Genomic DNA, 16,316 nt, shown 5'->3' on the forward strand with positions numbered 1-16,316 from the left:
CCCACCAGGGTAGAAACAATAAGAGTTTCCATCTTAGGTAAGCCGTTGTTAGCCAGCTTGAGCTCAGCACTTGAGCTGTAACCACGTTTCTCTATAATGTAGGGTGCATTTTCTGTGTTTCTCTTTAATGTAGGGTGCATTTCCTATGCACAGCAGAGTTCCCAAGTAGAGACCAAGAACTTGAGGATAGAGTCCGGATCCTCACTGGCCTTTGACATAAACAGTCAGGTACCTCATTTAAAACCCTTGGGGTAAACAGAGTCAGGAACCTCGATGAAACTCTTGAGGAGTTTTATGGAGAAGAAAATAAGTAGTAAGCAATAAGGAAGAGTTAGGAAGGGGTATGACTGGGTTACCCTACTTCTCCAAAGCCCCTGAGTCACAGTACCAGCCAAGCCCAGCACAGCAGGAATGAGTTGCTAGGTTTATACAGTTACATTTGACAATGATGGAACCAAGACAGTAGGCAGGTGTTCGAACATTTATTGTAAGCCACTGGGGCCACTGCTCTGAGCCGTACACCGGAATAGGCTACACATACACAAGAGGCTAGAGGGCCATACAGGGGAAAACGGAGAGAGAAACATTCACAGTGCCGAGCAGCATTTATTTACAGGGATACAGTCATCTTAATGTCACAGATTAGTCTCACTCAGTGCCAGCTCATCACATTTATGTTAGGATCAAGAGCAGTGGGTGTGGTTGGTGGAATCCAGTGGCAGGGAACATAGCAACTACCAGAGGGGTTTGACTCAAGCCACCATGGAGAGGCCTGTTCTAGCTTCTGGCTTCAGGCTTTGTAGCGGCCTGTTCTAGCTTCTGGCTTCAGGCTTTGTAGCGGCCTGTTCTAGCTTCTGGCTTCAGGCTGTGTAGTGGCCTGTTCTAGCTTCTGGCTTCAGGCTGTGTAGCATGCTTAGCTGAGCCCTCTCCTAATCTCCTAATTCCTGATTTTTCTGGAAAAAGACACCCATAAGGTAACAAACCCATGGCAGCCACATCCAGGCCCCAGGTGGCAGTTGTGCAAAGGGAAGAACCCAAGTTCCTGGTCACAATACAACAATTGACAGGTACAACTGTGGGGTTAGTACCTTCCCTGCTGACAGTTTTCACACTTGTCAAGCAGGATATTTTTTTTCCTCCCCAAATGACAATACCTTGAAAAATCCATTTAAAATGCAAGGCAAATGGCATAAATGCCAAGTACACACAGAACAATGGTAATGGTGCTGTAAGTGTTTTGGTCCACACTTCATACTGGCGTACACTATGAATGAAAGGCTGCAAATCCATCAAAATGGTAAGTATTCAGAAGTAAAATGCTCAAACTGCTTTCTCTTTAAAAAAAAAATTGCCCACTAATATATCCCAAAGAACCAAGCAAAAAAAAAAAAAACATAAATATTTAAGTCAGATTTGAACAAATTTGCATTTCCTAAACACTTTGTCTCCCCAGTAAGATCCTCTCAGTTCCTAAAGGTGAACACATTGAGGTATCTTAAATGAGATAGTACTGACAATTAAGTTCACCATCTTTTTCTAAAACTACACCTACTAGGTTCTAGAAGAAAAAAGTCAGAAGCAACTCCCTGGTCTGCCAGTGTGTTCATATGCCTGAGTGAGGCCGGCTATGTGACGGGGCAGTTTGAGTTAGTCCCGTAATTGGCAACACTCACAGAGTCAGAAGGAACCATAAGCACCCAAGCAGAGTTCATGCCTCACTCAGAAATCTGATCTCCTTTTCAAAACCTTTGACAATAGGCTCTGGCACAGAGGTCCACGGGAGGACTGCTGCCCGTGTTAGCCCCTAGGCGCTTGGTAAAAGGTGATAACGCAGACCCAAACCCCTGAAGGTCAGTGTGCAGTTCTTGGCTATCAAGATGAGCTACAGTTCACAGGAGCAGGCAGACATTCCTGGCAGGACCTCACAGCTTGACAAAGTGGCAAACCAAGTAACTTGAGTGTTATTTCATTTGTGCCGAGTATTCACTTTTACACCAGCAAAAATTTCACCTAACATCTTAAAGGAAAAAAATAAGAGCACTTTGGAAAAATGTTTTTCTTTTGCTTTAAAATATAAATCTTAGTGAATAAGCTCACTTATATACAAATATAAATATATATATATTATGAAAAAGCAAAACCAAAGGCCCCATTTATGAATATTTCTGTATACTGTGACACATAGTTCAGAACTATTTATTCTTTTGCTTTAAAGTTAAAATTCAAGCTTTGTAAGGATTGATGTTAAACAAAAATACAGTATAGTTTTAAATTATGACTCTGAGATGCTGAGAAGGTGATATCTCACAAGGACGAACACTGTAAGCCCAGACTCAGTGGAGCAGCCCTTAGCCAGCAGGGCAGTGGGAACTCCAGGGGTGGCCGGTGGGGTATGGTATATGGGGGTTGTTGACATACAGATAAATGGGACTACTGGTCTTTGCAATAACATGCACCACTCAGAACCATAGGCAGGCACCAAACGTTATGTCAAATTTTCCCAAAACAGTAGCAAACCTGATTCCAGAGACTTCCTGCCCCAGGCAAGAAAGGGCTGCTATTGGTAATAGCAAAAGCCATTGTTCTTTGAGATTCTCGTTTATACCTTATCCCTATCTAACTGCCTAGTGGGACTAACCTAGGACATCTGAGATCTCAAGATCCCCTTCCAATGCTGTAATTTCATGAATAATTGAATTAACCAAGAAACACATTATGTTGACTGACCTTTTATAAAATGACACAAAATTCCAAGTATTTATTTCTAAAACCATTTTTTTCTTTTCTTTTCTTTTTTTTCTTCTAAGGTGTAGACGCACCCAGGTAGCTGTTAAATGCTTTCCTTTGGAGAAACTAACAGTATCAGGTGCTTTGCATCCACAAGGAACAAATTCCATGCACATGAGGTCTCCCTACTTCCCAACAGGCTATGCTCACCACCATCTCCAGAGCTGAGGTTTCCACAGTAGAGGGGGAAAAAACCGAAGTGCAAACAAAACAGGATGATAGATTTGTGGTTTTTTTCTTTTTACTCAGAGGAGACACAAGCCAAGTGCCATGCCAGCGCTCATGCCTGATAGACGAAGCCTTCTTTTTCAGAGAATGCTTGGAAATCTGTCAGCTCCAGAATGCATTTTCTATGAGATAAGAGCACCAGGCAAACCCAGCATCCACAGTGCATCCCTGTGTGCATATACAGTTGTTTTGATACACTTTTTCCAACAAATTCACATGGGTAAAAGGAAAGGGCAGAGCTGTGGTTATCTGTGGTATACAACCATGATTTTCATCACTGTGAAGTTTCAACCTCTGGAGACCCTTCAGCATGAGCTGTAGCTGGGAGGTGACCAGTGTAGGGCCATCTGATAGTGTTCTAATGAAGTGCTGCTCTCCTTTCTCCTTCACGAGGGTTGACCAGATGTCCCGGCTGGACACACACACACACACACACACACACACACACACACACACACACACACACACACACACACACACACACACACTCACTCTCTCTCTCTCTCTCTCTCTCTCTCTCTCTCTCCAATGGTAATCCATTTCCTAGGAGTCTGAATTGATCTCTACATTAGTGGAAATCCACACAGGCTTGCTGGGCTGGGTGCCTGAGCCTCCAGTTTCCTAATACTGTATTTTCTTCCCCATGTGCAGTCATGCTCCAGTTCAAAGAGACTGATTTCCAACATACAGTTCTCTACAACTTGAGGAGTGGCTGTAGATTCTACCAATCAACTGTACCATTGATATTTGAATATTTTAGCTCTGATTCTCTTTTCAAAGCTCTGTGATGGAGTTTTCATGCAGAGAAGACTCAAACCAGTTAGAGTGGCCTAACTGAACCTAGGTGGCATTTCATGGAACAGGCCATTAAACCACTTCCTGGAGAGTGTGCAAGTTCTGCTCTCACACCACAGTTGCCAGGGGTGTGGCTGTGGGAGGTGTACACCAGGCCTGCTTCCCACTGCCAGTCAGCAGAAGTGGCTCCAGGATGTCTTGTCCAGGAAGCATTCTGGGTCGTCAGTGCTAAAGGTGGTATCCAAGTATGGTTACTACTGCTTCTTCCAGAAACAGAAGCAATGATGACATAGGGGAAACTGCTTTTCTAGGAACAGAACCAAGATAATAGGGAGAACTATAATTTCATTTAAGTACTTCATGCCTGGAAACACCTGTTAAATCAGGAGTGAAGAAGATACTGTGGAGGTATGACATGGAAAGTCAGGGCAAGCAATCAGCCTGTGTACCCACAGGACTTTGACCTGGCACCCTCACTGATACCCTAATGGGTGAGCATGTGTGAAGTGCTTGGATGGGCCAGCTTCCAGGCTTGCTACTACTTTTAATGTACCTTGATATCCTGAAGTGAGTGAGTCCTTACTGTCCCTTATCAAGCTGGACTGATTTCCTTAGGAGAATTCTGTTCCGTTTCTTAGTACCTCTGTTTAAATCACATACTGGCTTCATAGAAAGGTATACATTAGCACATAGATGCATAGATACCTGGTTTTTAAAGGGAAACTAAATATGGATGGTGAAGACAGCAGGATTCTAATTTGAAAGTAATAAACTCTCACATTTAGAGGCAACACCATGTAGAAAGATGCATGGAGCATGGACATTTTTGTTTGTCTTTTATGTTACAAATAAAGGAAAGCTACAAAAAAAAAATCAAAATCCCCAAAGTCCAAAATGCAAAAGGCTCAAGAAGCCCTCACTGAATTTGGAAAGACACAGGCACTGCAGGGCGAGGCTGAGTCATGTGACTGGTGTTCAGGCTGACAGTGGACAGCAGTTTCTGAAAGCATTTCCTAATGTGGGATGAAAGAGAATGCTGAAGCAGAAATGCAGGCATTTCCAACGACATAACTGCTCCCCACAGGTGACTCAAGGTGCCAGCTGTCGGACACATGCGGTTTTCTAACTCTTATCTGGCCATGGAAGCAGAACACCAGAACAAACTATAATCATACACTCTGGCAACAGGAAAGTGTGGCCAGTAAAGGAAGACTCAAGAAAAGAGAAAAGCTCTGTCTGGTACATGCTGAGGTGAAGAGAATGTGGAGACTGCTTTATACGACACAATATCTTCAACACATATCTCTCTCTTTTTTCCTGACACAGAAAGCAACAAGCACAATGAAAGACTGAGACACAAGACACTTAAACATCCCACACAGATTTTGCAATATACTCAAAACAATGCAGCACAGCCAGGCTGTATAAACCATTTGATAAAAAAATATCTTCTTTTATGTTGTAAGGACAATTGAAGAGTCTCTTCCACTCTTCACTGCACCAGTACGGGGAGAACACAGATTCACTTTGAGCCTTTAGTTTCTCTTCCTGCTCATCTCTATGTACTTTCCTTTTCCTGTAATGATTTCAGGCTCAAACAAGTGTTTCTTTAGTGAAGACTATCTTCTAGTCCCTGGGAGAGTCATCATGACACGACTGGGGTCATATCCCACAACTGCAAAGGAGAAAAACATGCCAACGAGGAATTAAGATCAAACTTTACTGAGGAACAATGCTTAGAATGGCATTAATTCAAAGTAGGGTTTTGTTTTTTCCCCAGTAATCAAACAAATACTAGCCTGACTTCTACATAAGGGTAGCTACATGTTGCTCCAGCTAAGGAGCGTTAAGGCAGATCAGATCCACTGAAGGAGAGAGAAGCCAGCATATCCTGGTCATGCCTTTCCATAGACTTCCCAGGGAACCTTCCAAACAATTCTCTAAGACATCAAAAGAGAAGGGCCAAGGTCTCAGAGTTTGGCTGACCCTTGCTTGAAGTAATTTCTAGCAACTTCATCCTGTTGCTGCCTCCAAAACTGGGCAGGATGACAGAGTCGCCCCTGTGTTCTGGGCCTCTGCTGTGGCAGTGAGTCCATGTGGCTTCAGAGGAGTAGAGTGGATAAACACTCTTGGAGTCATTAATTTCAGCAGGAGAAAGCTTCTGCATGACTTGGTGACTGATTCTGGCCTGCCTTCCAACCTCCATTTAGTTCAAGACCACCCACTATAGAGAGCTTCCCAAGCTGCTCCCCTCCCTCTGAGAATCCTGGCTACTGTCTCTCATGTTACTCTTGGGACTTCTGCACATGTGACTTATTGTCTAATGTGTGTTTATGTATGTGAAAGTTATAGGACAACCTTAATTGTTGCTCCTTGGGAGTTATCCACCTTGGCCTTTTGAGACAGCATCTGTCACTGAGACCCATGGCTCATTGACTAAGCCAGGCTGCTTGGCTAGTCCTCTGGGATACACCTTACTCTACCTCCCTAGCTCTGTAATTACAGTTTGCCATCAGGCCCACTTTTTTTTATGCTCAGGTCCTTGCAAGCACTCTACCAACTGGACAACCTCCATGGGGTCCCGTATTGGCTTTTAAAGATCAAATTCTAAGTAAATTATCCTACAAATCAGAGTGTCGAGTGCAGTGGGCTCTCGATAATGCTCACTTTCATGGGTGACATGAACACAGACAGCCTCACAGTTTTTGATCCTGTCTGTATACGAGGCCCACAGTAGGAAGTTTAACAAGATGGCAACTTACCTTAATCACTTTGTCAGTTCCGGAAGTCAGTAACCATCCCCTGGTGGCATCAAAATGCACATGCACAATATTATGCTTGCTGTCATGGAAGGTGGCGGTGGGTGCACGTCTGGAAGGAGCAAGACCAGAGTAAAAGGTGACTTAGATCCTCACTTTTAGCCCAATGGCTAACACTGCTTCACTGTTAGAAATGCTCATGCTTCTGCTCCTTGGTACATGATTTTATTATTCATTTAGTGTGTGTGTGTGTGTGTGTGTGTGTGTGTGTGTGTGTGTGTGCGCGAGCGTGTGTGTGTAAATGCACACCAGGAGATCAGAGGACAGCTCTCAGGAGTCGGTTCTCTCCTGTTAGCCCCTGGGACTCAGAGAGTGAGCGGAGGCAGTCAGGCTCAGGCATGAGCGCCTCTATTCACCCAACTGTCTCACTGGCCCTATTACAAGATTTTACAAGGATAGCAAGGTAAGATAATTCTTCTGGTCTCCAGAATAGGAAAGATGAAAGCCCCCAAGGTCCTTCAGGAAAGAGTTCTGTTATGATGGGATCCATGAAATTTTCAACTTGTGCTTTGGAGAACTCTTTTAAAGACCTTTGCTAAGTCTATGCTTAGGAGGAAGGAATATACTCTAGCTTAGCCTATTTTATTTTAAAGGTGTGGTTGTTAAAATGCCCAAGATACTGCTGTCTGTGTAACTGAAGACCACCCATGCTTTCTTCCCTTTCCAAATGGTGTAAATGCAAATAAAAGTTAAAAAAAATTGTACTCTAAAGTTTCACTAAAGCAATATATATGTATGAACGTGTGTGTGTGTGTGTGTGTGTGTGTGTGTGTGTGTGTGTTTATGCATGGCCAAGAAACATAAATATCTTAACACACACACACACACACCCCATTGCTTGTTCTGTGTTCTTGGGTCTATGACTTTGCTGCCAATTTCCGTGAGCAGGCCCATTGGCTGCCTTGGCACTCTATAGGCAGGTCTACAGTGCTTGCCAGAGACTAGGCAGAAGAGGCAGAGGTGGAGCTGGTAGGTCAGGCAGATGCCCTCACTGTGCTTCAGGGTCTCTATGCGGCTGTGAGCACTCAGCAGGTGACTGTCTCTTGGCCTTAGTTGAATCTACAGGAAATACTTCAGTAGTGAAATGAGCATTGTAAATGATTTCAGTTTAAGTTTAAATTTCTTAGACTCAGATCTGTCTTTATAGAATGAAGAACTGAACTCAACCATCTTTAAGGCCCCCTGCAGTTTTCTTCAATGATCAGAACTCCCATTAATCTCATCATGTTCTTGACTGGGCAAATAATCAGTGCACATGAACAACCACTTTGGCAAGGACATCTTGATGTGTATTGGATAGGGTGATGTGCTCTGACTGTACCACAAAGTGTTGGGAGGACAGGAGACTGGTTATCCTCCTGAACCCACTAGGGGCAAACTTGTCTCTGTGCATTCGATAGTGTCTGGAGTAGCTTTCAGTTCTCAGAGGTGCTCCTTCCAAATCAGAGCTAAGATCTCAGGACACCAAGCAGAATTCACCAGTTGAGTGGTGGGCTCCTGGAACTAATGCCATCCTGAAAAACAGGCTTAGCTCTTGCCAGAACCTAACAACTGCTGGACCCAGGCAAGTACTGGCCTTAGCTTCCTGGGATATTCTCAGTGGGCATGCAGACAGCTTTACTTGAGATCATCTGCTATAGACACACACTGAGAGCCTAGCAGGGAATTCTTTGAGCTTATCCTCTCTTCACCTCTCCCTCCCTCTCTCTCTCTGTCTGTCTGTCTCTCTGTGTGTCTGTTTGTCTCTGTCTCTCTCTCTCTTTGTCTCTCTCTGTCTGTCTCTCTCTCTGTGTGTGTCTCTGTCTCTGTCTGTCTCTCTCTGTCTCTGTCTGTCTGTCTCTGTGTCTCTCTCTGTGTGTGTCTCTCTCTGTCTCTGTGTCTGTCTGTCTCTTTCTCTGTGTCTCTCTCTTTCTCTGTCTTTGTCTCTGTCTCTCTGTCTCTGTCTCTGTCTCTGTCTCTCTCTCTCTCAATCACAGAAACCTCTTGGTGACACAGGGCTTTTTCTGCATGTTTCTGTCTGTACGACCACCTCAGCAAGCTAGGCAGGTAGACTAGCTCTGGAGTGGAATTCTCAGTCTAGGTTTTGTCCATAACCTGGAAGGGTGCAGGGCATGGGACTTACTCTTCATCTGTGATGGCCTCGTGGCAGCTGTCGCAGACCCGGACTTCAAACTCAAAGCCCATGAGTGGGATGGAAGAACGCTTGGAGCTACACTTGCCACACACGGCCTTCCCGCATTTCCGGCAGTGGTGCTGGGAGAAAAGGGAAACAGGCTCCATGGTTCCGGCTGCAGTGCTGGCACACTAGCAAACCAACTGCTGTTGTGAGGACACCAGGCCAGAGTGCCCCAGAGCTGGCCATGGTAGCACAGGCTCACAATCCCAGCACTTGGGAGACTGACGCCAGGTGACCAAATATCTGAAGCCAGACTGGGACTTATTTGTATCTTAGGTAGAAGGGCTAATTTATAGTTGACGAAGGTAAACCAGAATATTTAACATGATTTACGTACTACAAAGTGCTAAAAGAATTAGACCAGTTATCCCCCAGTAAATCACTGAATATGTGATATACATGATACCACACCATAACACACACACACATACACACACCACACAACACACCACAACAGTGTCCTGAAACCCACTAAGGGCATACCAGGTTTCTACTCCTTCTAATTTTGGTCTCAGTTCAGAGTAAGGACTTCTGGGAAGTGTGCCTCCCCTCTGTCTCCCATTCTCCATCCTCTTCCCCTACCGTTGATGTGAGCTGCACACAGAGGCGGCACCCAATGGCCAGATCTGAAAGCTGGCTCAACTGAGGAAGCGCTGCTACTTTGAGATGGCCTCTGATCCCGCCCATTGTCTCAGACTCTAGCAGTGTCCAACCCAGGAAATCTAACACTTGATCTCCACGGAGAAGACCAAACCAAACCATGAAATCAGATCAACCAAGTCAGAAGGAGGGAAAGTGAACAATTAAGAAGTAGACATCCTCATGTAATTTCTTGGTTTGGAGCCAACATGAGCTAATCTGACACCTCTAATATTAAGGTACATATCAGTAGATGCTGTTAGAATTTTAAAACTCAAGTACTGAGAACAAACCACTAGGAAACCTAATCTATTAGGGCTGCAACAAACATTTAGGTGTCACAGGTATGAAATCACTTAGTCCACTATAACTCCCAACCAGGGGACTACTACTTCTATAATTATATGGTTAAGTCACTTCCAAACACTACACTTTAATACAGCACATATTACCTACCTGTCTTAGGCCAATTTTCTTATTATCCCACATTTGCTTGAAGTTCCAGAAGAAAGGCTGGTCACACTTCTGGCAGGAATCACTGTCCAGCCACTCAGGGGTCTTTTCAAATAAAGCGAGAGCAGCCACAATGAGAGGCGGTATGACAAAGGAACCGTGGACACTGGCTAAACTTCCAGAACCAGGACATGTTTATAGAAACGGCTGGTTCCTCAGTCAGTCACAAAAGTAGTTACAGAAAGTTTGCTAATTGTCAGGCCCTGAGGATGGGATACAGTGGGAAATAAAAAGAACCTAAAATCACAGAGTTTATAATAGGGGACTTGTCAGGAAAATATTATTAATAATCAAAATGTCCGAGAGTTTGAAAGCCTAAGGGTTGGTGAGGTAGACCAGAGGCTCTGATGCAGGCTGCGTGTGTGTGTGTGTGTGTGTGTGTGTGTGTGTGTGTGTGTGTGTGTGTCCTTTAAAGAAGGCAAGTCAGCTGAGACCTGAAGCAGGAAGAGAGGAGGAGAAGAGGCGGGGGTGGGGGGGGAGGGAGCTGAGTGAAACTTCAGCATGGCTGGAAGGCAGACCACAGGAACGGTGAAGGTGGAGGGAGTGACAGGTGTCACTCTCGGCAGGCTCCTGACGGTCAGGCTGAGAACTTCAGTCCCTAGTCTCTAATAACACACCATGATGTCTAATTGCACATTACATATATATGTAACCCCATAAGTGGTCTACATTAAGTCGGACAGGTTGTAAAAATATGTTCTGCTTAAAGGTATACTTTAGCAGATCCTGCATATGTGTGTTGTGTACATGTTATATGAGTGCATGTGTGAGTGTATTTATTGGGGAATGAACCGAGGACCTCATACATTTCAAGTAAGCACTCTCCCACTGAGCTGCAGCAGGTTGGAAAGAGCTTAAATGGTTCTGGGACAGGAAGTGGAGACAGAACTAGACTTGTAGTGCAGCATGTCTGTGTGTACACCACACACACTCATATAAATTTCCACATCCACACATACACCACATCTACACATCATACCCACAGATATACACTCACACATACACACACCACACACATGTACACCATACACACTCATACAGATATACACACATTTTACACATACACCACGCATTCTGATATACACACCTACAAATCTCACAATACACTAATGCACTTATATATTTACACATACCTTACATATGCATCATATACACTCATATACATACACACCACACATACATACCACCCTCCTCACTGCCACACTCACACATACACATTAAACACATACCACAAACACATACATACACGCACCACATATATACCACCCTCCCCACCCCCACACTCACACATATACATAACACACACACCACACACTCACACATACAACAGACATCTGCACACTCTGACCACACACACCTTTACACATACACTCACACACATCTGGGTGTAAAATGTATCATAGTGAGTGTCTATGATGAGGGCATTCAGAGAAAAACAATCAGTACATTTAATAAGATTCCATTTTTTGTTAAAAGAATTTTTGTAAATGTAGAGAAAAACAGAAGGATGGATGTCTGCCAAAATGGAGAGTCTTTGTTAAGTCATAGATTTTTGTAAATATGATATTTCTGGATGGTGGTATCACAATTAGCAGACTTGTTTTTTATTAATGAGTATTTTCTAACTTTTCTACAAAGAGTGTGTGCTATATCTAAGAATATGTAAATGACTGATTTCATTAGCCGTATAGACAAACACACAGTTAGCATCTTAGGTGTCGTGCTAATCTGCATCCAGCCATCCTGGGTCCTCCCTCGCCTGCCCTATACCGTCTTCTATCTGCAACTCCTTTGCCTGACTGTTGCTAACTTCCTAGCAGCTCTGACACACGACAGCAACCTCTCACACCCACCCCGCTCTTACTCCAGGGGTTTCTTAGTCTGTAAAGTCCACGACTCTCCCAGTGCAGGCCCACTGAACCCTTCCTTGACAGCCAGTTATAACATCCCTTCCAAAATACCCAGCACTGACATTCTAACTAGTGTTGACTGTAAGTTCATTACTTATACCATAATGCTACTCTGAACATTCTAGAAAGTCTGTCAGCACTTCAGGTTAGAACAAACTTCATTACTGTTAGCATCCCACAGCCTCTGCCATAACTAGGAAGCAATTCCCAGATGCCTATGAAATATGGTATTTGTAAAAGATGGATGGAATCATTCTCATTGCTCATCAGAGCTTCTAATTAACAAGATCTTAAACCATCAGCAAATGCTGAATGTTCATATATATGCATGCCAAAATGGTTCAAAGCTGGCTCTCAAACGCCTACTTGCATCATTGGAAACAACACTGATATGTTCCTTTGGGTTGTTCTTCCATTAAAAACAAACAAAAAAAGCACTCAAAAGCCAGGCCTGAATCAGGTCTGATTGTCCCTAACCCAAAGCAAGTCAGGACATGATCCCCAGTCCTAGGGGAGCCTGCTTCACGTGAGTAGCATGGGCTGCAATGATCCCTGCCTGTACCTGGAGGGTGCCAAGTGTACTTTTCAAAAGCAATATTCTACATTTCCTGGCTTCCTACCACTAAGGATCATTTTAATTAGTTACTAATAGAACGCCTGTGGATTTATGGTTCCACGAAATAAAGCTGTAATCTTCCTAAGCGTTTGGTTACTGGCATCTGGAGGCACTGCAGTGTGGGTAACACCAGTGACTCTCTTGGGATGAAACTGGGGTGAGGGGATGGAAAAAACTGGGGAAATTTTGTCTTTATAAAGTGTGTTTTTTCTATTTAATTTTCATACCCTGCAAGAAATAAATGACAAGAATGCTGACCGTCAAAGGGAAAGTTTACCTGGAATAATTCTAGGTCAATAAGAAAAGGTTAACTTCAAAATACTTGTCCTACAAATGTTCAGTAAGCATTTAATTCTTAAAATGCTTATATATTAAAAAGCATAACTAATTTAAAGTATTATGGAAAATTTAAATATGTGCTTAAGAAGAGGGGACATCATGTTTGGGGACTATTTAGAACATGACTAACAATTACAAGAACATTATCTCCTGTATTTCCATTAAAACCAAGCTAAGAGCTCTTACTCCACAGGAGTTTTCTAACTTAGGGCATAATGTATCTTATTTCGTGGTTTAATCACTACTGAAATAAGCAGGAGGGGAGCAGAGACAGCTGTAGGTCTCACCCAGAGTGCTGTCACTCACTTACCTCCTGCCTTTCCACATCCATGTTCCAGACAACAATGCCACCGTCACCACCACATGAGATGAGCTGCCTTGTGTGCTGTGCATAGGAGAGGGCTCGGACTTTGTCACTGTGGAAGAAACCAACAGTTGGGGGCCAGTTCAGGAGCAAACAACATGTGCCACCGCAGAAAGCCCATCAGAGCCAGACAATACTCAGATTCAACACTGAGCTTTAACGAGTAACCAGGAATCTTTACAGACTCAGCAGCATGCAATGGTCAGACCTAAAGAAGGTACTTGTAGTCAGTTACCAACACTCAAATAAGAGATGATTGCTGGGATGACCATAACATCTTGTTAACTCTCCCTTAGGGGGTTTTTGTGTCACAGCGGAAACTCTGGTGCATTTGCTTCGTAGTCTCTAAAATGCTTGTGTAAGGCAGTTCTCCATTGTCTCTATCCTCCCTCCCCCTGGTCTCTGCATGAAATATCAGCTAGTTACTGCTATGCATATGCGGTGGGAGGTGGGACCTTGGTGGGAAGCCCCATGGCGGGTGAAAGACAGAGGAGACCTACAGACAAAAGTTTACATGGAAAGTTTGTTGGAGGAAGGGAGTAAGGAAAGGGAAGAGAGAGACATAGACAGGGCTAGAGAGAGAGGGCTGCCTCCTCAGAGAAACAGCAGGAAGAGAAGAGAGGAAAGCGGGGGAGGGGGGGGCTTGTCCCTTGGAAGAACCTTTGCACCTGCGTCCAGAGCCAGGGTTCGGCCTGCATGTGTGCCAGGTGCCCCAGGGGTGGGGCCAGGCTTGCATCTGCCTGGGTGGTAACAGTTACTTTGGTGATTATTACAGTTAAATTGAGTAGTTAAAACTCTGTCAGCTGGTGTCAGCTATGGCAGCAGACTTTAACTTCTGCATCTTGGGGAGACACATGCGAGGCTCAAAGTCCATTGTCCTGGAGCCTCTGTTACTTTTAAAACTTACTTGAGGAAACCATAGAACCTTGATTTAAAACACTGATAAAGTAAGTATATACTATATTTTTAGATTAAAATGAGAATAAAATAGATTCATTTGAAATTTGCAATGAGGAACCCATTCTACTTGGGCATTGTATATATTAAATGGAAAAATCATTTTCCCTAACAGAAAATGTGATGAGGAAAATTCAATGTTTGACATTCTTGAGATCCTTCCTACTTCGAGGCTTAGTAAAAGACAGATACTCAGTTTCCTGTGTTTATTAAGACCACTCAGCATCTAGCCTGAGAAAACCCCACTGTTCCCTTTGGATGGAAGGAGAATGCCAAATGGTCCCAGGATGAGGGGTACACTTGGAAGGAGGCAGCGGGTTCTGTTTCACAGAGGGAAGCCCATCACGGTGCTGGTCATGTCCCCAGCCGGAACTGCTTTTTTGATGCACCGATACGGCCTGTGACCACACCGTGAAAGGACACACTTCACTGCCTGTGGGACTGCCTAGCTGGCGGTCTGCCCTCAGAATAAAGTTTGATCCTGTCTATTAACTTGACTGACGCCCTTGATTTTTGTTTTAAGAGGGAGGGAGATAAAGGGCATTCACTTGAGAAAAGGGCTCCATCCTTTAAATTGGCATTATTTTCAGTATTTATAAGGTATTTATTACTACTTTGCTTTGATAGCCAGTGTTCCTTTCTTAGCCAAGGATCCCAGACTCAGCAGCAAGGTTGATTTTGTTCTTTTACACCAAATCACTTTTCAGAAAAAAAAATTTAATCTTCAAGATGTTTCATGTCAGTACTCTCTCAAGAGACTTCCCAAAGAGGTCCTGTGATACATTCTTTTTTTGTTTGTTTGTTTTTTGTTTTTTGTTTTTCGAGACAGGGTTCCTCTGTGTAGGTTTGGATGTCTCTGCCTCCTAAGTGCTTGAATTAAAGGCATGTACCACCAATTCCCGGCGACTATCTTTTTTATGATTTATTTATTCTTATTTATGTGCATTGGTGTTTTGTCTGCATATACATCTGTGGAGTTACAGGCAGTTGTAAGCTGCCATGTGGGTGCTGGGAATTGAACCCGGGTCCTCTGGAAGAACAGCCAGTGCTTTTAACCACTGAACCATCTCTGCAGTCCCTAATTACTTTTTATCAATAGAAAATCAGGAGTCAGATATCAGGGTAAGAAACTGAATGATCAGAGAACCAGCGGAGAAACAATCAGTGACTTCCTATCTCTTCCCTTCCTTCATCCAAAAGGCTGAGATCTTCTCTAGGCCCCACCTTACTACTTCCTGTCTTTCTATCTTCAGTCCTCCAAAACCTCTATGGTTAATTTTTGGTCAGCTAGTGGTTAGCTCTGCCCTCTAATTCAAAGCAAGCTTTATTGTCAGAACACAATCAAAATATCACACAACAGTCCTAGAAAACCATAAAGATCTGGTCCTTCACCTTAAGGAGATACTATGTACAACTATGTTACATGTTACTACACACAATTGTATTACATGTGTTATTATTTATTTGTAGAATCAAGTTCTAGGCTGGAACTAGCAGCAGAATCCTACTGCTGTAAGTGAGGCTTTACGTTCAAAACCTGACATCACAAAAAGAAAAACAAAACAGATCCAGGCATAGAACCTCATACTGGTAATCCTAGCACTGAGAGGTAGAGGCGGGAGAGCTGCCATGAATTTGTGGCTGGGATGGGCAACACCAAGTTCCAAGGCAGTCTAGGCTATCTTGTGAGACCCTGTGACAGAGCAATCACTAAGTCCTTAAATCACTACAGGCTACAGCTCTCCTTTGTATTACTCTGATGTCTGTCTGAAGGTCAAGTCAGACTTCCAAAAAGGATGGCTTCAGTGCTTCAAGAAAAGGATCACATCCATCAGTATTTGAAAGCACTGACATTGTGAAGAACAGATCCCTGGTCACAGGCTATTGCATGCCATCACAGTGGTCAGACAGGGTTTAAACTGTGAAGTGAACTAATCAGGATTCCCTTAAAGTAAGGGGACTCACTTTATTCTGGTAGCAGATGGCATTAATGAACAGGCCACTAAACCAGGATCCAGCAGAACAAGAATTACAGCTTACTCACAGAACAAAAGGAACACAGATTGTGGATGTGTTGTCTAGAGTCCTGTTGATTAAAATATTTTATTTTCTGGATATATAATGATGTCTTTCTGCTTCCTTTAAGACATGTCTAACCTACAATCTAGTAAAT

General features: G+C 43.6%; 1 protein-coding gene across 1 annotated transcript in view; it reads right to left on the minus strand.

Annotated features, from left to right (window-relative positions):
- Positions 1 to 466: 466 nt before the first annotated feature.
- The window catches only part of Wdfy2 (WD repeat and FYVE domain containing 2), a 145,019-nt gene continuing 129,169 nt past the window's right edge, over positions 467 to 16,316 (minus strand). Inside the window, exons 8-12 of the mRNA XM_005075280.4 lie at positions 13,133 to 13,238; positions 9,901 to 10,002; positions 8,752 to 8,882; positions 6,573 to 6,681; positions 467 to 5,485 (exon numbers count right to left, since the gene is read on the minus strand). Of these exons, the coding sequence (XP_005075337.1) occupies positions 5,456 to 5,485; positions 6,573 to 6,681; positions 8,752 to 8,882; positions 9,901 to 10,002; positions 13,133 to 13,238 (478 nt within the window). The 3' untranslated portion in view covers positions 467 to 5,455. The remainder of the gene's footprint in view (positions 5,486 to 6,572; positions 6,682 to 8,751; positions 8,883 to 9,900; positions 10,003 to 13,132; positions 13,239 to 16,316) is intronic.

Source organism: Mesocricetus auratus, unplaced genomic scaffold, assembly GCF_017639785.1.
Source record: "Mesocricetus auratus isolate SY011 unplaced genomic scaffold, BCM_Maur_2.0 Super-Scaffold_100707, whole genome shotgun sequence".
NCBI classification, from domain to species: domain Eukaryota; kingdom Metazoa; phylum Chordata; class Mammalia; order Rodentia; family Cricetidae; genus Mesocricetus; species Mesocricetus auratus.